General features: G+C 35.9%; 1 protein-coding gene across 9 annotated transcripts in view; it reads left to right on the forward strand.

Moving 5' to 3' along the window:
• The window catches only part of PCNX1 (pecanex 1), a 93,617-nt gene that overhangs the window by 42,525 nt on the left and 28,620 nt on the right, over positions 1–22,472 (forward strand). For 5 of the 9 annotated variants that reach the window (XM_064713722.1, XM_064713719.1, XM_064713720.1 and 2 more), the window contains 11 exons: positions 5,229–5,319; positions 6,992–7,049; positions 9,140–9,357; positions 10,427–10,580; positions 11,329–11,361; positions 12,404–12,575; positions 16,087–16,197; positions 16,663–16,754; positions 18,043–18,152; positions 19,809–19,914; positions 21,753–21,845. In XM_064713722.1, the coding sequence (XP_064569792.1) occupies positions 5,229–5,319; positions 6,992–7,049; positions 9,140–9,357; positions 10,427–10,580; positions 11,329–11,361; positions 12,404–12,575; positions 16,087–16,197; positions 16,663–16,754; positions 18,043–18,152; positions 19,809–19,914; positions 21,753–21,845 (1,238 nt within the window). The remainder of the gene's footprint in view (positions 1–5,228; positions 5,320–6,991; positions 7,050–9,139; positions 9,358–10,426; positions 10,581–11,328; positions 11,362–12,403; positions 12,576–16,086; positions 16,198–16,662; positions 16,755–18,042; positions 18,153–19,808; positions 19,915–21,752; positions 21,846–22,472) is intronic. The other 4 variants (XM_064713721.1, XM_064713726.1, XM_064713723.1 and 1 more) reach the window with 3 other exon arrangements.

The following is a 22,472-nucleotide window of genomic DNA, read 5'->3' on the forward strand; positions in this document are numbered from 1 at the left end:
AGTTTGTGTAGCAGGTTTTGTGGAACAGGTACTATCTTTTGTTAAGAGTAAAATAGTGGCAGAGTGGTGCAAGCTTTCGTGTTTGTGATCCCTTTATCAGGCCTGACAAGAAAGTATCTTTCCTTATAAGTGGTATGTGGTTAGTTTGTTTGGGGGCTTTTGTTGGGTTGTTGGTTTTTTTTTTTTAACCCTCAAGTCAGGGATGAAGTAATACTATTTTTCTCTTCCCGCTGAGTCTAAGGCTCTTGGTTTTGCTATGTTATCCCAAAATACCTTGAAAAAATACAGTGAAAGATGACTCTGTAGTTAGTCTGTGGTTTGGGTTGGGAGAAGGTTGTAGTTCGATTTTCCCATGATCAGCATCAGAACAAAAATAAAAGCGAAGAAGGAGCAATGACCAGTTCTTTGTTGCTGTGAAAATCGTTGTGACTGCCCATAGTGGCTGGGGAAATACCTGGAAACAAATCCTGGTTTACTCCAACTGGAAATATCAGTGACAAACATAGGTGGGGTTATATATCACTGTACAGTGCATAGAATAGTTTCTTAATTCAAATCCTCTTGGAAAAGCAAACAGGGCATGTATTCATTTACTGTAAAAGCCCTCACGTATAGGGCTCATGTTTTCCTTTACCAGTGCACTATCTATTTCTACATTTTTTCTATTCACATTGATGTCAAGATGCAGCACTTAACAAGACACAAAATTTTTGGTTTTGTTTACTTTAAAGTTTCTTGTCTGATAATTTGATTCTGGTGGCTAATTTTACCAAGTATGAGCCTCACTATATTATACCTGACCCACACCCAGTCTGGTGATGATACAGTTATCTTTAACTGGGCACTGCCTTGAGAGTAAGGCAAGAGATGCTTTGAGGCATTATCTTCAGTCTTTCAGGTTCAAAGAAGGAAGATTTTTATCAGTTATACTGTTGGAAGCTTGAGGGGGAAAGGAACTTGAAAGGATGGAAAAGGATCTTGATGTGGAGTGGTAAACATGAAGTAAATCATAGAAGGAATGCAGGATGGAAAGGAATGGTGGCAAACTAAATGCCATGATTATAGGCAGAATTAATGTAATTCAAATCTCAAAAGCAACAAAACATGTGCCGTGACTTAAGTGAATGACAGCTTTCAGAGCAGAGTGTGGCAGTGCTGATTCTTTTTGTTCTGATAGCTGATTGTTTAGACAGGTAGGTGGGATTTTTCAGCCCTTGCAGTGAAGATTGATTAAATTAAAATTAGGTTTTGTCAAGTAGTTAAGAATCCAAGTACTGAGTTAGTAGAACAGATGCCCAGTGTCTGAAGCTGGGGTGAAATAACAGACTCTTCTCCTTAGCTAGATGATTTTTTAAAATTGCTTTTGTGCTTAAAGAGAACTGCTCATCTAGAGCTTTACAAGACAATTATGGTGGTATCACTGGTTGTTTCGTTTATACAACAAGCAATAATCTTTCAGATTTAAATAATTTATGAAGGCAATTGAATGGTTTTGAACATGAAAATTTCCATGTAAAGATAGACATATACACTGGTTACTTATTAGATTAAAACCAATATAGAAGCAGTCACTCAGTACCTTTTGATAATTCAATAGATGTGATTTATTTGGGATGGATGTGGGAGCATGTTCAAAGGTCCATATGGAAAATACATATATACTTCCCATATTCCGATGGGAAATATTCATGTTGTAGTCTGGAATTTGGGGTAATAGGTAAGTTACTCTTTTGACAAACTTCATATAGAAACAAAAAATTACCTACTTTGAAGTGTTCTAACTGAAAACATGGGCACCTTCAGACCATAGCTAATGGTACAATTTTGACCTTTGGAAATAAAGCTCTTAGCAGTCTACCAAGAAGTCAAATTCTGATGATTTTGCTTTTGCTAACTAAGATTTTAAAAATACTGACTGAAGCAGTAGACAAATATATCTTGATCTAATGATGATGTAATTTCATCATGTCAGTAAGCATTTGCATGTGAACTAGTCTGAGCAGTTTAAAAAAATGTAGTATATATTGGATGTAAAATTCGCAAGCATGCTGGAGATAACTTAGCTGAGGAAGCCATCAGAGCAACATTTTAGTTAAATCCTGAGCCACTTAAGTCTTCTAGGTTTTGTCTGTGCAAGCTCATTAGCCTGTTGCTGTTTTCTGTTGATGCCCAGAACTGTGGGAATATGAGTTTGTGCAGTGTGAACTGTTACATGGTTGTCTCTAGATGTGGTGATGAGATATTTTGGTCTTTTGGAACAAGGAAACTTGCTTCAAAGAACACACATTTATCTTCTCTCCATGTCACAATGAAGATGTATTTTGGATTTGTGTGCTTGAGTATCACAGTGTCTTGGTTTGTTATTGTAACCTGGTCGAAATAGAATATTTTTGGGTGACTTTAATTTGTTAAGAATTACAGGTCTCTTTTTTTTGTGTGTGTGTTTGTGTGCAGAGAAGTTAGACATTTATGTTAAGCAGGCAGACATGCTATTGATCATGTTTCTTGGTTTGCAACATTATCTTTGGAGCTTCCCATTTGTTCACAGCTTAATAAAGCTACAGGCTTTAGAGAGAAAAAATATGTTCTTAAGCTTATTCAATGTGGTGCTGTTCCAAGTATCCCATGGAGAATGCTGTTTGGGAGACAGGAATGGGAAAGAGTCACTAGAGTAAATAAAAATGCTAGGTATGTCCATATGTATTGAATCTTGAGTATTGAAATTCTTCATTAGAATTTGTGTACTGTGAGGAAGCTGTTCCTGTCTCAGAGTTTAAAAATTAAGGATTTTGGAGCCTATTTTATTATCTCCAATTAGACTTTGGAGTTTGTGTCACCAATAGCAATGAACAGTCCCTGTCAAGTTTTCTACTGAGATGAGTTGAGGCTTTTCTGAAAAATCTTTTATTTAAACCAACCAACCAAAAAATCCCAGCAGAATGACAACAACAAAACCAAAGCAAATCAAAAGCAGAAAAAGAAAAACAAAAAAAAAGGGGCAGAAAAATTTTGTATTAATGAGAAGCTGTGCTTGCCAGGGAGCTAACTTTCAATGGAAACCTCTTTAAATAGGTGGATGTATTGCAAGCATGACATATCCTGAGTCCATTTTGTAGTTTGTGTATAAGCAATGGGAATTAAGTGTTCTGTTTGCAACCTTTGTAAATCAGTTTTGTTATATCCCACTGCAGCAGTGCAATGCTTACAGCAGCAATAGAAATGCTGCAAATTTTGGTAGATTCACAGATAAGTTGGGTGACAGGGAACTGTAGATATGAAAAAGTGTAATAGTTCAGTAAACTTCTGCTGAAATAAATACCTGATGTGTTTTCCTCAGTCCGAGGGAAGGGGAAGTTGTATGTACAAGTAGTATATTCTAACTTCTTTGACTAGAATTTCATTAAGTTAAAAGTTAAAAAGTTTAATTTCCCCGATCTCTATTCAGTAATGCTAAACTATGAAGAATTTAACCCAAACTTCCATTTTTTTAAGGACTGCATGCCCCGATTTTCCTATAATAATTAATGCACATTTTTGTCCTGAGTAGAACCTGAGGTGTATTTGTATTGTCCAGTATCTCCATGTTTGCTCCTGAAACTTTTTTATTGACAGAGTTAATAAATATACCTTTGTAACCAAGGGTTTTTATTAGTTGTGGGAAGATTACCCATGTTATCTACTAGTTTAAATTTTAAGCTTCAATAGTAACTGTGTACTACACACTGCATTGAAAACCAAAAGATAATCAGCTAAAGCACTTCATTAAAATCTTATGCAATGAGGAGAAAGCCCTAACAAGTGAGCTTTGTACTTAGGCCTGTGGCAGATGTAATTGAATATCGGGAGAGAGCTGTCGTGCATGCTGTTTGTGCCTCCTGAGCTATGTACGGAACTGTCTGTCACAATGGTGGCTCTGAGCACAGCTGTGCTATTTCCCTGTTGGTCTGAAGTGCTCCTTCTGAGGGTAGAAAGCTTTATGAAGATGTTTGCAATATACCAGTTCTTTTTCTTTGTTTCACTGGTTTTAAGCATCTAGCTTGAGGGATTTAACCTGATAAGAATCAAATTCTGAATCAAATGTCTGTGTGTCTGAAGAGAAGCTGCTGCAGGATTATATTTTGTTAAAAAACCGTTCAAAATCCATGATATTAGCAGGTTGTGCTCTCACAGAAATGGGAAAGATTGGAAGCTCTGATTTTGTTAGCTGTTTCTGGGGACTGCTTGATATCTTGTATCAGCAGAAGGAAAAGCTACAAGACATACAGCTGAGAGGTGCATACAGTTTTTCTTCACACACTCCCAAGTGGGATTTTTTTCTTTTGTTTATATAAGCTGATATTGGAATATTGCATGTTTTGCATCATGATTTAAGGGTTTTAATCTAGAAGATTTGGAGAAATTGGCAGGTATTTCATATGAGATCAGTTTCAAAATCAGGTTCCATGGATTCAGAGCTGAAATATATTGAACCTGGCCTTCAGGGCAAATTTACAATGCTTATCTCTCTGATCAGGCTAGTGTTGGGAGGTGGGTGCTGTGAAAACAGATTTGAGTAAAGTAATTTATCATTTGAGTTACAATCTTTTTAAAATTAAGCATTTGAGAAGTCCAAATGGTTTACCTAAGAAGTTAGTTTGCGGTCCTTTCTTCTTACATTAGCTTGTAGAATAAATTTCTGCACATTCCTTTTTTGAGTTTCCTAAGTTAAGTTATGAAGCCTCTTTGGCCACTTCTTTCAGTCTCTGTGTTTCTTTTCAAATAGACATGGATGTTTCAAAAGAATTTTATTCAGGATACTTGTGTTATTACTGCTGTAGCTAAATGTTCTTGGATGCTGATAGTGAATGATGTACTGATGGTTCTCTTGGGAGTGGGAAGGACTGAAGAAACTGGTCACTGCAAATTTTTCATGTGGTTAGTCTCTAGGAGGAAAAAGAGACTTATACTGTCCTTCTGTTGTGTTAATGATGGCATCTTGTAAATACAAACTCTTTAATTCAGTACTGCAGTTACAGTGTATATGTTATGTTAAATGGTACGAAAGGCAGCTGTGTAGCTAATGTCTGCCCTGGTTGGCACATTCATGAGTAATCACATTTTGTATTCTGACACTGATGTAAATTCAGATGTCTGAATTGATCTCTATAATAAGTTAATGAGTAGAAACTGCTGCCAAGGGGGTGAAACGTGAGGAAATTTTGACCTGCTTTTGATCTTTTCTTTAATAGGTAAGTTCAGTTCTACGCTCTACGAGACAGGGGGCTGCGACATGTCGCTTGTGAACTTTGAGCCAGCTGCAAGAAGAGCATCCAACATCTGGTGTGTGTGAAGGCCAGTCAAGAGTGATGATTCTTGTCTTACTGCAATCCAATATTTTATTTTAATTTTAAAAGGTTATTTAGTATGCACTACCAAAAAAATCAGTTCAATCTGTTAACCATATACTTTTCCTTTTGTGACTCAAGTGATTTTTACTAGAAGATAACATTAAGTTAAATATTTATCTCAGAAAATGAGTATAACTGCTAGCTTAACCAGTACACTTCCAAACTGAGAACTTGACAAATGCATTTTTTGTTGGCTTATAGAAAGTCTTTGTTAAAGAATTTAACCCATTTTTGAGAAAGCTAGGTGGCTGTTGACCGTAATGGCTATTGAACTTCGAGATGTGAAGCTGTTGTAAACTGATAAATTTATTCTCAAGTTCATGGATGGCATCAGACAGTAAATGGAAGTGTTAACATGCCTGAGATGAAAATTTGATTTGCAGCTGAAATAGCCAGCTACATACTGGAAAGTTCATCTGCTGTTAGAAAGATGCCCTTTCTTTCTCTGAAAAGATAGGAGGCAGAAGAAGGAAAAGCAACCCAAAGTCTCCTGTGGCTTCCCACCTGCCCCCAATCCACTTGACTATGTAGAATTGCTCTGAAGCTATTGCACCATGCTGAATGCTGTAATTCCTACCACATGTACATGGAATAGCTCTTGGAATTATGGAGTAATGAATATAAAACATCCCATCTTCAAATCTTTCTTTTGAGAGTATGCAAGTGCCTTTTGTAGAATTGAACTTTGACCAAAAGTTCTGGATTCCTTCCACAAAGCTGCCAATCCCTGCCTCTACTGCTTGCATGTTCCAGATGCAATGGCTTTGCTGATGGCTGCTGTTACGAAGTTGAATGTACTAATGGAAGGAACAAACTGGCCACTTCAGATAATCAGACCTCGGCTGTAGAGAATACTTGAGTTTGAGTGAAGTAAAGTTGATAACAAAGAATGTTTTTATCTTAAGGCAAGGAACTGAAGGAAAGTTGCATAAATTTGATACAAGTCTTACAACCATGTGATTTACATGGAAAACAAACATCCAAAAGCTATCCAAAATTGGGGAAAAAAGCAGTGGTTGGATATGGACTCTCATACAGTAAGAGAAATTTCATCTCTAATGAATGGAAATTGCAAAGTAATTTTGCTCTTCTTACCAGAGGTTTAAGTTTTTAAAAAGCAGTTTAAGTAGCTCACTTTACTTGTGCTAAGTATATGCTATTTTTGACAGTCTTGGGATTTTGATAAAAACAGTATAGAATTTTGAGAAACTGCATGTGAACAACCAGAGGCCTCTGAACGTCTTTAGAGATGTGATTGATGTATCTTTACAAATCAGTAACTAACAGCTTATAAAATTTCTGTTTTTCAAGTGGAATAATGGCTATCATTGTAGTTTTTTTAAGATGATTTAGGGACTGGGTATTGAGAATATGTTAAGTGTAAGATTAAAGAGTCTCCTGGCTTACTATAGCTGTGGAATGTACCACAATACATGAGACTAAGTGGCTACTTAAATTTATAATAAGTGACTGAAGGAAAAACTTAAAGATATTTAGATAAAATTCAAAAGGTATCAAAATTAATTTGGGACACTAGAAAATTAGAATGACCTGATGAAATAAAATGTAGTTTATAATCTGAAGTATTTTCCCTGTTCTTATAGTGACACGGACTCTCACGTATCGAGTTCTACCTCAGTTCGCTTCTATCCACATGATCTAGTAAGTTTTTCTTACGTATTTTTAAAGCATGCAAAGAATCAGAAGACTATCCAACTTTATAGCACTGATTAATCATTCTGTGTGGTAGTTCACTGTTCTTATGAAGAATTTTGTCTGGATTAATGAAGAGAAAGTATTTAGTATTGTAGTGCCTTCATATATACATAGAAATTAATCTTCCTGCATAGCACTTTTAAACTTAGTTGGTTTCCTCTGATCTAAAAACGAGTGATTTAAAAACACTCACAGAAATTGTTCTAAGATACCTTGTAAAAGTTTCCAAAGATATGTACAATTTAGACAGTTTTCTTTCTGTGCATTACTGAGGTTAGCAGGCAGCAGAAAGACTAAATATTGTATTTTGACTAAAAGAAACTTCACTTGAGTAATTTCCCTGAAAAGAATTTAGAAATCTGTCATTGGAGTCTGATGTGCAAAATACGAATTTGTATGTGGGAAGTGGCTGGCAAAACAAGGCAGAAGCTTACACTGTTTCATACTGCAAATAGCTTTATAATTCCTTAGTTTTATGATTTAGGAGCTTTTGCACTATTGTCAAATCCAGGCATACATGTACTCTTAATTCTGAAGTCATATATTATGTTCTGAAAACAGTGCAAATGGGCATGATTCTTAAGCTGGCAAACCAAAGAGAAGTATGTTGAAGTACCTAATATATAATCAAGAGGGAAAATGAAATACAGCTTTAGGATTTGGCAGAGGATCATGAGACCTCCACGTGCCTGACCATGCTTTTGATCAAGAATATGCTTTTTAAACTTGGTGTCTGCTAGAGGAACTTGCTTTGCTTTTCACAGTCCCCCTCAAACATGTAGCCTTTAGAAAAAAGGCTGCGTTACCTCTTCTATGATTTTGATTTGCCAGTTTAGTCCCATTGAAGGGAATGATTCTGTTTTAAGGCAAATGTGTGACTATAAAAGCTGAGCCCATGCACCTAAAGGGAAATTTCCACTGAAATTTATTAGTGCCATGAATGTTATGCTGATTCTACCTTTTAAGAAATGACGTTTTTAAAAAATTGTCGAAAAAGGATCTGTTTTCTGACACAGTTTGCCTTAAATATAGTATGGTTTGTGTTTTTTAAATGCCTTTAGAAAGGGAGTGTTCCTGCTTGTTTTTTCATTAATATTTTTCTAGGGAGGAGAAGCTGGCTAAGCATAGTTAAGTACACTGATGATTTAAGTAGTGATGACAAAAATTTTATAAATCAAGACATTGAATGTTAAACTTACATGATTGTAGGGAAAAAGCCCCTCTAAAGACTAAACCTGTAGTTTTGCACTTGAAGGTGGCGTGGGTATTGAAGTTTTAGTCTCTGCCTTACACATTGCGAAGCTTTTTCATTAAAGAACATTTTAGCAGTATGTCAAGATGTTTCTCGGCCTGTTAGAAACTGGATTAGACTATACAATATGTGCTATAGTGTCTTATTAGCATTGAGTACTCTCCTTTAGTATCTTTCATGGTTGTTAGTATTACTGTGATTTTCATGAGAACTCTAAACAAACTACAAAATAAGTAATAGTCGTAAATAGCACTTGACTGTTTAGGACAGAACTTTTTCTTTGGTTCATTTCTGAGTGTATTCTGGATTCAGTGAGTTTGAATTTAACTGTTGGTGCATGAGTATGTTGCATTGTCATGCATAAAGAACCATTCAGCGTGGATTTAGATGCAGATTAGCTGACTATAAGAAATGTGTTGTAATTTATTTAAATTAATAATTGGATTATTTTTGTCGTGTATGTTGTCCATGTATCAGTTTACTTGTCTTCAAATTTGAAGTTTTCAGAGTAAATGGGATAATGTGCTTGGAAGATGCATTCATTTGAAATAAGGCATATGCTGAAATGCCAAAGAGTTGTTGTATGCAAACTGTTATTGCTGCTAGTCCTATTCATGTGCTGTGATAAGGACAGAAAAAGTAAGTAGAAGCCTGTGACAGTGCTTAACATGTAATTCCTCAGAAGTGAAACTAAGAGTTCCAGCAATATTTTTCAAAGCAATTTTCAGTATATCTACAGTGATTTGATATAAAGGAGTTTTTGTTAATACTAACTTTCTTTTAGCTTTCTCTTCCTCAGATCAGGTTGAACAGGCTGCTAACAATGGATACAGATCTGTTGGAGCAGCAAGATATTGACCTGAGTCCTGACCTTCAGGACCACATGCAGCCTCAAGAGGAAGCAGCTCAAAAAGTCAAGCAGTACTATCGCTTTTGGATCCTGCCTAAACTTTGGATTAGCATCAATTTTGATAGATTAACTCTTCTGGCTTTATTTGATAGGTGAGATCCTTGTATGTTGCCAGACCTTAGAAAGCAAGATGAAAACAATTACTAAACTGTAATATAGATAAAACTGTCGTTAGAGAATTACACATACTTATTGTACTCTGAGAAATGAAAGACAAATACTGAATGCAGTTTTTCTAAAATAATGGAGGCTACTCTCATTTTCTTCTGTAGCAATCAAAAAAGGAAAAAGGGAAGCAACCCCCACTTTGCCTGTGTGGGGCAATAATGTATTTGAAGGATCAAATAGAAAGATTCATTGCCAATCTTTAAAGCTAGTATATAGCCTTCTCCAAAAATTAATTAAAGGGTGTACAACCTGGCATGCACTTAGTCTTTTGGTAAATAGAAAGAATTTGCCTGCTGTTCCAGAGCATTTTTTCCAAGAGTCGTTTAATACTGTGACTTCTTATCCCTGTACGTTTACCCAGAGGAATAAAATGAAATTGATCCTCCAGTTACCAGCTTTTGGAATATGTAGAGTATTTATATTTTGGTAATGAACCTCCTTGAAATAAACAGGATAGTAGTGATTCTGTCCAGGGAGGAATACTCATTACTCTGTTCCAAAGCACTAGCAATATCATAGGGAATTATCTGTATTCCACTTGGCATATCTTACTCAAGCAAGAGTATTTTTAGTTTCATCATTAGAAAATCATGAATCAGGTAAGTTAGCATACTTGTGTTTTTTCTTAGGCTTATCATCATCTTGGATGGGCTTTGAATATAGATTTACGTTACAGACCGTGCTTCTGGTGGAACATTTGATTTATTTCTAAAATTATCTTCTGAAGTTATCTTCTGCTGTTTAAAGTAAAATTCCCTACGATACTAAGATAATGACTGCTTTCAGCTGTCATTGAAATCCTGATAGCTCCTAGTTTTGCTTAAGGACATTGTGCTAGTAGAGTATGGAAGTTCAAATTTATTCGTAACTGTTTTGCTACCAGTATCATAACCCCTGTTAATTTTTGACTCTGACTGCTCTTTTGCAGATTTTTATAGACATAATTAGCTTTAAATTTCTTTTTTTTTCTTTTTTTCTCTCCCTTTAAAACAGGAATCGTGAGATCCTTGAGAACGTATTAGCTGTCATCCTAGCTATTCTAGTTGCATTTCTGGGCTCTGTACTTCTTATAGAGGGCTTTTTCAAGGATATTTGGGTCTTCCAGTTTTGCCTGGTAATAGCCAGTTGCCAGTACTCACTGTTGAAGGTACTTGAATTTCTCTTCACTTTCTGTAAACAATAGATATAAATCCAGTTGGGTGTTGCAGGTTAGTTAGGGCTTTAAGGAAAAATGTGCATGTTTATAATTTATAAAGTAATGAGTAAACTTGGCCTCATGGGAAGTTTGATAGATTGTAATGCAAGGTCACATCACTAGAATGGTTCCACATATGCTTGTTAAACAATCCTTTATTTAGTGTTCTCATGCATTTTTTTGGTGTGTGAAGAGGAGGACATTCTTACATGTTGAAAACCAACTACAAACTGAACTTAAAGTTTTATTGGTTTAGGTTCTAATTTTATGTAGTGTCTACGCCTCAGAGCATTCATAGGAGGCAATTATATCTAAACATATTTTTAATCAGATAATTAATTTTTGTTAGACTGATGATGCTTTACTGTAATCTAAGAACAATTGATTATTTTTTGATTTGACTATTAGGATGGAAATTAGATTTAAAATTTAAGTTCTTAATGTTGAAAAACAGTAGAAATCCTGAAAATAAGAGACTTGGGGATTTTTTAATAGTATTTTGGTTATAGACATCTACTCTTTAAGTAGGTTTTATCGTTTACAACATTGTGCTATTTAAAGGCTGTGATGTGGTTTGTCAATATACAATTGTACAATTAATTGTAGATATTGTTAAAAGAACTTCAACCAAGAGGATGTGTGTGGGTGAACACACTTATCTGTAGTTTGGGTAACTTTCCTCTTTTTATTTTGGTTTCAGAGTGTTCAGCCAGATTCTTCTTCCCCCCGACATGTAAGTCACGGGCATGTGCCACTGTACTAACCCTGCAGATGCAGAACTCCCACAAAGAATTGATCATTTTGGTTTGATTTTTCTGGCATTTCTCCTATGTTCCTTCTTACAAGGCACAAAGGGCTTGTAGTTGTCTTAGTGTGTGAGAAGGGACCTGCCTTACTCTTTGTATTTATTTAGCAAATCATGGCCTCCTTCCTGAGCCTAGCTTATGCTAGGGAGCCATGTCATAATAAGGTTTTTGAAGAGTCTTTATTATTCTAGCAATTATACTGAGAAGTATTCTTAATGTTGCAATTTGCTCTGCTGGTATGATCTGACACAGCTTTGATGTTCTGTTTTAGAGGTGTAGCTCATTCAGTTGTCCTAGTGTGCACACTACTTTATTTTTTCCCTCTAATAAGCTGAGTTTGTAATGCTCTAGTGAACGTTAGTGTTTGAGCATGGAAATGTTAACATTCTAGTATTGCACAATATGTTTATATTCTGTTGTGCATCTGCTAGATTGCCAAGACAAAATATTACCTTTATGTCCTAGATAAGATGTTTAAAAGCATTATTCCTCTACAGCAAGTCATTAATTTTGTGTAAGAAGTTGTATTTTGATAAACACCGATAGAGATTCTGTCCCCCCATGCAGCAGAAGCAGTATCTAAGTAATGAATTTAATCCCTTTTTCCTTAAAATTGATTTATTCTCAGTTGCTTACCATGCCTAGTCAGAGCTTCTCTAGCATTTACTACTGCAAGCAACATAGCATAAACCATAGCTGAGACTAAGGGTATGCCTAGCTTAGTCTAACGTAATCTAACTGTTGTGTCTGTTATATCAAAGCCACAAAAAGCATGGACTGGTATCGCTGCAAGGCAATGCTTTAAGGATTTTATGAAGAAAACGTAAGGATACGATGAAGTCACAGTATATTAGTTGATGACCAGTGATTAGTTTTGATTCTGAAGGTATCTGTAGTAGAAGAGAAAAAGTTACTTTATCCACTAATAATGAACAAATATTGGTGTTTTTGTGGTTTCTTTTTAAACAGGGTCACAATCGTATCATAGCCTATAGTAGGCCTGTATATTTCTGTTTATGTTGTGGTCTGATTTGGCTGTTGGATTATGGCAGCAGAAACATATCTACAACAAGGTTCAGGTTGTATGGAATGGCTTTCACCAACCCATTGCTGCTGCTGTCAGCCAGGGACTTAGTTATAGGTGAGTGGCTTTTTCATGGATTTGAATTGTTTGCTTTACAACAGTAGAACTTTAGGGGAACGTTTTCCCCTTCTGTAGCTTTGCTGCAACAAATGGCAGATATGCCCTCTACTAAAATTTTTCATTATCTAATTTCTTAGCCCTTATCCTTGAACTTGCTTATCTAACTTGGACCTGCATACACTACCCTTTGCTAGGACCTAGCTGCTTGGTAGTTAAAAAAACATTTTGATTTGGACTCTTTCACACTCCGTGGAGGGGCTTGTGGCAAATGAGTAGGAGTTCTTTTAGGTTATTTGTATTTAGCAATTGGGCAGAACAGTACAGACACAATTTTAAAAAACATTATACACAGTTTAAGTCTTATTTAATGTGCTTCTTCTCGAAACAGTCCTATCAGCAATACCAAAAATACAATTTTTGAGCTGCATTTCCATTTTGAGGTAATCTCATTGTTTTCTGAGCAGCGCAGTGCATTCAGAATACTGGTAACATTTAACTCCATTACCCCCCCAAACCTAATGCAAAAAACAAACAACGTAAACCCCAAAACAACAGCTCTTTCCCCTGTTATGAAAATAATAACAGCCCTGTAGTCTCAAACAAAGCCCGTAGAAAGGAGAGAGAGACATAAACATTTGAAACCATCTTATCATGGCAACTTTGTGCAGTGCTTTAATGGAGCAAAGTTATTTGGGTGATCTTCTATGGATCCCTGCTTTGGGTGGGGTAAGAAAATCTGTAAGAATTCATCTAAACTGAATGCAGTTGCTTTTCAGTTATATCAAAATACCTGTTTGTGAAAGACTACAACAGTTAAATGTTACGTCTGTGTGCCCCCAGACCATCTTCTGTCTAAGAAAAAAGAAAACTTGGTCTTGGCGTGGGGTTTTAACAGTTTTAATTTATTAAATAGAATCACTGACTCAAGCATTTTGGATATTAGTTTTTATTACTTGATTTTAGGAGCATCCTGTATTTTATGCCTCATACTGCTTCCCCCTTCAACTTTTTCTGCTAATAACTCTGGATTTAAATGCCCAGAGGGAAAGTGTCTAAGCTGCATATTTATGACCAGAAGTTGTCCAGACATTTTCAAAGGTGCTTTTTGAACAAATTCTTTGGTTCCCTTCATGTGCTGGCATACTTGATTCTGTATCAGTAATAAAACAAGAAGATAGAAGACACTTTTGACTCATTCCCGATACAAAACTGACTTAATTTCTCTTGATAATGCTTGGTCAGTTTTGGAAATATTTTCTTCCCTTTTCTACTATGTGGAGTCACTGCCATAGTGTATACCCATATCCCCATATGTAACACATAAATATACATGGAAGTGGTGTGTCCCCCTGTAAAAGTAATTAAAAAGTACTGAAGAGTGAGTCTTTACCAGTTTTAAAAGATATGGTGGCATTTTCACCAGGCCATGTGCATCTTGGCATTAGCTTTTAAAACTTCTTAGTTTAGGAGTTCTAAATGGGTTTTGGTCCTTATATTTTACTGTTGTTCTGGGGTGTCTTGGCAGCAGCATATGTGGTTTATATTTCTTAACAGTTCTTCCAATTAAAAAATCAGATTACAAGAACAGCTTATTCTACTTAAAAAGAAAATAAACCCAAAAGAACAAAACAACTCCCTCAACAATAAAAACCCAAACCAAAACCCCAAAAACCAACATGATAAAACACCAAACAAAAAAGAACAACTGCACTAATCTGCATTGCACATCCCGCTCTACCCCCCCATGTCGTACACTTGCCCTTGGAGCAGCTCTTATGTTGCTGAAGTGCTATTTCACAATGCTTTGTGTGTACTGCAGACCAGGCTGGCTGCTAGCAAACACATTGTTAGGTAAAAATCTCAGCTGCCTTTTTTCCTGTGCCCAGGCAAAGCTACTGAAAGAAACGTGTACAGGGCGAGGTGACCTTTGTATTTAGATAATGTAAATGTTTCTCCTTGCCAACAGACAAGTGAGGACTAGTATAAATGCTTTATTTTGTGTCCCACATAGTGCACTTGATCAATTGCTCTAAATCTACTCCACGTTTAAAATAATCATTTTATCTTTTCACCTAGTTGGTCACTGTTAGAAAACTAGGATATTACAGATTGTAAAAGCATCATAAATATTGGCTTTCTGTTGGACTAGTCTTTAAAAATTGTGTATTCCCAGATCTGTGTAGCAATTTTGTTTCCAATAGGCCCAAGGTAATTTGACTTACAGACTTTTGGGAAAAAACTTTTTAACCTGTATTTAACACTGTATTTGCCTTCTATTTTGGCTTTCTTGAGCAATGATTTGAAATAGAGATTTGACACGAGAAGTCTAATAAAGTATTTTCGTTAGATATTGAAGAGCTGGTCTGTAGTCCTATATTTCCTAATTAGTGTCAGTAAAAATACAGGATTCAGTGTTTTTCCCCAGCTTGCAACCTGCATGTTTTGAATTATATTGTTGTTTAGCATTGCTATGGAGTATGGAAAAAGATCAGGTTCTCATTATCTATCTCACTGTAGATATTTCTCATGTGATGACCTTCAGTGTCCAACTATTCTGTGCATTTAAAATTAGAAAATTAAATTTGAGTCTTGTGGTGCTTTACAAGATATTTTAAAGTTTGTTTGTTCTTTTGGTCACTGGAGCTACAAGTCAATAAGATGGTAGCAAAACCTCCCTAAACTGCCAGACTGTGTGTGTTAGGGTTATTTTTGTTATTTGTTCCTTCTATCCTTCAGAACTTAAAACTTTTAATATGCTGTTACATGTGAATTAGATCTGAACTACTATATGTGAACATGCGTAGAAGATTATTTCTGCATCTTTTATTCTTTAGGATGGGAAAAAAATATATTTACAGGTGGAGACATAAGCCTTTTATGTATTGAAATTAGGTGGCATTAATTTATCTTTGTGTTCCGAAATCCTGTAATTTGCAGGTGTTTTCATGATTCCTACAGTTGTCTGTTCTTGTTTAAAAACCAAAAAAACCAGAAAACCCAGTCATTTAGGATTAGAATGTTCAAAAGTGGTGTGGGAAAATGAGTAAAATTGTCAGATACTATTAGTAGCAGAAAGCCTGGAGGGGGGGTGCTTGGCCTCCCTTTGGTCAGAGTGGCTGGTGTTAGGTTGCTCCTGCAACTCCAGACAGGCAGTTAGGCTCGGATAAGTCTCACTTACAATGAGTCAAAACTTACAAGTCTAATCTGTAAACACTCCTGGCTGATCTTTGCTAAATAAAAATGGAAAGCCTGAATTGGCTTGTGTCCATGTCTACAGCAATTAAAAGGAAAGTACTATTGATTTGTATGACCTCTGTATTCAGTCAGTTCTGAGCCATTGAAGTAGGACTTTACATAATGTATATTTTCTTTAAAATTTATAATAGAAATATTTCAGCGTTGTTGAGTTAAAATGGGGTGTGTGATACCATAGAACTTAAACTGAAAAATATCTCACCATGCTGTTTTTTTCATATTCACCACTTTTTAACCTTCTCTTTTTCTGTAGTGTTTACACTATGTTTCCCTATAGTATTCTTCATTGGTCTCCTGCCTCAGGTGAATACATTTGTGATGTATCTCTGTGAACAGCTGGACATTCATGTCTTTGGTGGCAATGGTGAGTGTTGTGTTTTTTCAGTGGCAAAAGTATGAGATGTGGAGCAGCCAAGATCAGTATGTTAGTTTAAAAATTTAGTGGTTACATTTTTTTTATTCCTACCCTCTAAACATAGAATACTTTAATTGTGTTTTTAAAAAGCCTAGAAGTCTTCTGAGTGATTATTGAGAAATAGAATTACTATCCTAATAACTCTGTCACTTCTTCCTCAACTGGTTTCTATTGCAGTTGACTATTCCCATGGTAAAGCTGTTCAATTATTAGGGACATTAAAAAAACCGCATAAAATGCTCTTAATAAAAATTACTTATAGGGGAAAATGAAAGTAGCTGTTCTGGTTTGAATTGCTTTTTTTTTTTCCATCAGAGGAAATTAGGGGGCTGATACCTTAAACAAACGGAAGTATTTTGTATTCTAACTTTGAATGGTAATAATGTTTTTTCTTTTCATTTCTCTGATATTCAGCTACCACAAGCCTGCTTGCAGCACTTTACAGTTTTATCTGTAGTATTGTGGCAGTAGCATTGTTGTATGGACTGTGCTATGGTGCCCTGAAGGTGAGAAAAACTTGATGCAGACTAAATCTATTTTGGGGTTTGTTCTCTGCTTCCTTCTGTATTAAGTAACTAAAGTATGCAACTATTTAACTAGAAATATTAGTTTGATTTACTAGGGTTTTATTCTTACTCAGCTGTGAAGTCAATAGAGGAGATGCAATGCAGGAGCTAAGCAGTTTTTTTTGCTTTTAAAAGGTGTATGATTTGTGCCTGCTCTGATGGGCTTTTTTATATTGAAAACACATGACATTTACCATCATTTCCATTCTACATCAGTTCTTGAAAATATCATGCAGGTGACTTGTTTCTAGCAGAGTCTGCATGTAGTTGTATGTTAACCTCTCAAAGTGGTGCATGAAAATATTTTTTTCTGGTGCTGCAAAAGTGAGATAGTACTTTCTAATTAATATTTATTTGAGAATAAACCAAGAAATAGTTTGTAGTGTCAAAGTGAAAATATGTTCCTCTCTGAAAGAGGGAATTAAAGAGTTAGCTGGCCAAGGAACACACATACACCCCCCCCATACCAACCCTGTTTTCGTTGCTTGAAATGTTGTTTGAAAACAGTATGGAGTGTGATGCTGGTTCTGTTCATTAATTTCAGGTGTTTGTCAATAATCAGACATGCTCAGTTTACAATGAATTGTAGCACATGTGGGTCCAATTCAGAGTTGCCTGGCTTTTCCACTTTGTCACAGAGAGTAGAAAGTTCCTAGAGGAGTTAGTCCCATGATACTCTCACCTGCAGGACATCATTAGCTTTTTGTGAATTTGTGCACATGTCTCATTAGCCTTTGGTAAACACATCCATTTAAGACAAACAAGCTTTAGCAAGGAATAACTCTTTCATCTTTGTAGATCCAGTGCAGATCAGGAAAACACAAATAAAGCCACTGTTTTATCTGCATTCAGCACATTAGGAAAAATAAATCATGTAACGTTCATAACATACATGTAACGTTCAAAATTAAGAAGTGACTAAATACAGCTCTTAATAGTCTGTGGTCTCAAGGAATGCAGGAAATGCTGCATAAGGGTTATGAGAAATAATGACTGTTTAATGATTAAGATGGTGTAGATTTGAGAGATGTACACTGTGCTAGAGTTTTTGATCTATAGTTAGACATAGGTAAAGATGGAACAATATTTTTGTACAAAAAGGCCTGGCTTATTTTTGTGGAGTTGTAGTTAATTTCTCCATTCTCTGTGATACACGTAATTCTTGTGTGTCAGGTAAAGTGGTGTGTACTTTGTCTCCTTTTTATTAACATTTTGTTTCTGTCTCCAGGATTCCTGGGATGGGCAGCATATTCCAGTTCTCTTCTCCATATTTTGTGGTTTATTAGTGGCAATATCATATCATCTCAGCAGACAAAGCAGTGACCCTTCTGTACTTTTGTAAGTGACTTAGTTTGTATCTCTTCCCTAATGAAGAAGCAAGTTGCAAGGAAAAACTACAAATAATGTTACTACTTAGTATTGTTTGAGCTTGTACTCACCAGCACTAATCAGGAGTGGTATATTCTTGGTTCAATGGTTAGAAATTCTCACATTTTGCATCTAGTTCCTTCTCTAGCAATGACCTTTTTTGTGACTTCTGGTAAATCGCTTACACGGCAAAATCTGATTTAATTGCCTGCTCATGTTCTCCAAAATGTCAGTCAGGTGCCATCTTTGTGCTGCTGGGTTTGCTGGGAATAACACGTACCCTTATTGTGTTTAAAGAAGTGCTCAAGGCACTGGTTTAAGCTGAAGTCCCCAGAGTGACTTCTTGAATACTTCCACTTCATTTGTTGATGTATTCTTCTATTGAATATGTGCTCCAAACACTTGTTCAAATAATTATGCTGAATTATAAGGATATCTTTTTGTGATGAGTATTCCCATATGGCATGTGGAAACAGGTATTCCTGTTACTCTGTGCTGGAGTAGAGAATGCTACTGATCTGTTGCTAAGGATGTTTGATTCAGTTAATAATGATACATGTAAAACAAAACAGTTCCAGTAGAAGAAACACCCCCCCAGAATAACCAATAAAAGCTTAGGCACATACCTAGGTGAGGTAGAGCTTGAACTTGGATTTAAATGTAGCCATAATGTTGGATGAATTTGATAAATATTGGCTGGGGGTAGATAGTGAAGGACCTCCTCTGTGAACAACAAAACTAATGATTCATGAATGTTTACACCAGAGGAAATTTCTTAGCTGTGGGTTGACTACTAAACCTTGTCCTATTACTCTTAGTTCAGTTGATATGAGGTTCTTTTCCCTAGATACTTGTTCTTTTGTTCTTTCCAAAAACAAAAGCCTGGATAGTCATGTTTGATTGTGGTAAAGTTAAGCATTGTAATACATTGCAATATGTAATTCCCTTTGAAGATCTAGGGCTCATTCTGTACTGATCTTCTGTCCATAAAATGAAATATTTCTGCACTAGGTAGGGTGTTGTAAGAAAAATCACACTGAGAAGTTTTGAGACAGCTTGTTAAGACTGATAACATTGCACGTGGGCTTCTAAAAGCTTAGGTGTAAGGCTTTGGAGCTTCAGTATCAGCAAGGCCTGCTAAGAATTTAGAAGTTTGGTCAGTGTGACTAATTAATTAATTAAAACAGGCTAGAATATGTTTCCTTTGTTGTTGCTGTTGAATCAAACCAAAGAATTCATGGTTTTTTAAATGGTATTGCCAAATAGGCTACTTCCAAATTTTGCACATTTCTGTTCAGTTATTTATGAGTTGAAGTTTTGTTTCACGAGTGCTGAATTTCACTTAAAATTCAGTTATTGTTCAATTACTCCTGTGTTGCTACTAGAGAAACTGCAGTTTGAACATCTGGCTACTGCTCTTTAATAGTCACTGTACTGTACAACAGAGAAAGAATTATTTTATAAAGTTGAAATATCTGTAAATTCGCTCAGCTATGTGAAAGCACTGATGTGCCAAAATTAATTTTTTGTGGTCAATTTGTAATAGAACTTCTGACTTCGTTGTTATTATTATAAAACCACATAGAGCAATACATGCTTTTCAGTGGGATTTTTTTGTCTTTTAAGCTCTTTAGTGCAATCAAAATTTTTTCCTAATTCTGAAGACAAAAACCCTGAAGATCCTCTGTCTGAAGTAAAAGATCCTTTACCTGAGAAGCTTAGAAATTCTGTGGTAAGTAGACTTTGTTATTAATTTTTGAATTCCATGTAAGGATTTACTTTGTGTTGGTTTATGTAGCATCCATCCAGATCTTGCTTAGATCACACTTGTCACCGAGCAAGGTCCTGGTTGGAATGGATATCACAGCTTTCCTTTCAATCTGCAGCTGAACTCATGTGCTACACCTAGGAGTGTAATGCTGATACTGCAATTTTAAGTTATTTAAAAGCAGAGGGAGTTGGAATTCCCTAGTGTGGATACAGTGAATTATCACTAAGGATCTTCTTTTATCTCATGGATAATAATAGATGATGCTTGTTTTTGTGTAGAAGTTCGTGGGAAAGAGTTAATGGTGGCAAAACTATATTAATTCAGTGTTTCTAATAATTGTGAGGAAGAGCTTTGTGCTTGCTGTTCCAGAAGTAGAAATTAAAAATTGGAAGTATTTTGGGGCTTTTTGTGGTTTGTTTGGGTGGTCTAAGTTGTTTTGTAGTTTACTTTCCTTGGAAGCAGATGTAACCTTTTCATTTACTTAAACACTACTTTGAATTTTTAGTGCAAATACACTAAAAATATAAAGAATAATGTTTAAATATTACTGCTAAAGAAGGTGTTTAAATATTACTACTAAAGAATATTGTTTAAATATTACTACTTCCATATTTATGGAATTAGTAATATTTAAACATTATTCTTTTTGATATAATGTAGCAATAAGTAAGAGACTTAAGAAGCTTAATATGTTCAACTTGTACCAAAGAAGGTTGAATATGCATTTAGCTTTGTGTAGGGCTCAGCTTTAGGCTGAGGTCTATAGCTAGGTTTTTCATAATACAGCAGCTAGAAACATGATGAGGTGCAGTGTGTGGAAACTGCAAATAAATATTTAGAGCAGAGAAACTGCAATTCTTTTAACATTTAGCAGGAAAGAGTTACTCCAGGAGCTGCAAGCTCCTCTTTGAGCTCTCCAAAGTGGTGTTAGTCTCCAGAGGAGCTGAGGATTTTTGATAGTCTTTCTTACTGTGGTTTTTAAAATCAGGACAGCTGATTAAAAAAAAGCAAGTTGTAGCCCAAGAAGTTAAGGCTTTGCAGCAATAATTTCTGTGTGTAATTATTTGTCCAATTTTGGAGTAGATAATCCTTTAATGTTTTTCTGGGCTGTAAATGTTGATGCTGTTTTTACAGAGTGGGAACAAATCTACACTTGAGGCCCTAAGTACGCATTGCCCCCTTGTGGCTGCGGCTGGCATTACAGGTCTTGAGGCGGGGCTTGCCCGTTATCAGTGGCTTATTTTCATTGTTTGGGAGTAATGGAAAATTCAGACTCGTTCCTCGGGGTCATTCCAAAGCTATCCTGTGCCCTTCTACAAAGTCAGAAGAGGATTAAGAGCCTGGTTGTTTCACCTGGTTGGTAGCTTGGCCTCAGCAGCACTCCTCCAGGGCTCTTAATTGCCCTGTAGACTAAGCACTAATTAGATCATAAAGGGGGAATTTGATTGTCCCTTCCAGTGCTTTCATCAGGGGACCCTTACACCACCTCACAGTCCAGGATTAGAGAAAATATTTGATGTATTGATTTGTCCTGCCCCATTGTGAGTCTTTCGCTTAGCTGAACTGATGCTCTTAGCTGTAATGTTTGTCTTGCGAAATTTCACCTAACTTCAGTGGAAGTAGTTAACACTAGCATAATTTCAAAAAAATCTTTAATCAGTTTCAGTGTTACTGCATTTGTGTATTAAGGAGGTATTGAAATGTTGCACTCTATCTTGGGGATAGTTTCCAACTTTAATGATTCTAACAGGTCAGTCAAAGCTGGTATTTTCTAAAATTATTTTATTTTGACTCCACAGAGTGAACGATTGCAGTCTGACCTGATAGTGTGTATAGTGATTGGTGTCCTCTATTTTGCAATACATGTCAGTACAGTATTTACAGTTTTACAGGTAAGATGTTACCTCGTGTCTTCAATTTGCCTTCTGTATGCAAATACTGTGGTGTGATATAAAGTGCGTTCTGGTAGTTCGCTGAGTCTTCTGGGTAATTTAAGCCAGTATTTAAACATATAGCATGATAAGTACGTGACTGACTGAAGGTCTTCACTTGTATGTGCTCAAAAGATCATCTTTCTTAGCTCTTTCCTAGTTTCTTCCTATGTTTTAGATTTTTATTATAGCCTCTAAAACAAAACACCCTCTTTTGAATCGTCGATCTCAAATAGCGTCAGAATTGTTTTGAAATAAGGAAAAATGAAACTTCAAAACAATGTTTAAAATGTTCTGTGCTTTAAGTATGAGAGGCTGAACCTTGACTCAGCAGTTCCATGCTGGCATGGCTCTTCGTAGACTGTAGTATAGGGCAGTATGCCTTTATTGGAATGATTATTTACAGGACTTCAAAGATCATTTGAGTTTAAAGTTTTTGACTTGTCATTGTAGCTAGTGCTTTGGATACTTTTAATGTGTATCTGTGGGTCTTGGTGATAATGGCATGGGACTAGATCCTGTGCTTCAGTTTAGGTAAGGTGTTTCCCTCAAGAGCTGCAGTTACTGAGTTTCTTATTTTGCTGTTCC

This window comes from Zonotrichia leucophrys, chromosome 5, assembly GCF_028769735.1.
Source record: "Zonotrichia leucophrys gambelii isolate GWCS_2022_RI chromosome 5, RI_Zleu_2.0, whole genome shotgun sequence".
NCBI lineage: Eukaryota > Metazoa > Chordata > Aves > Passeriformes > Passerellidae > Zonotrichia > Zonotrichia leucophrys.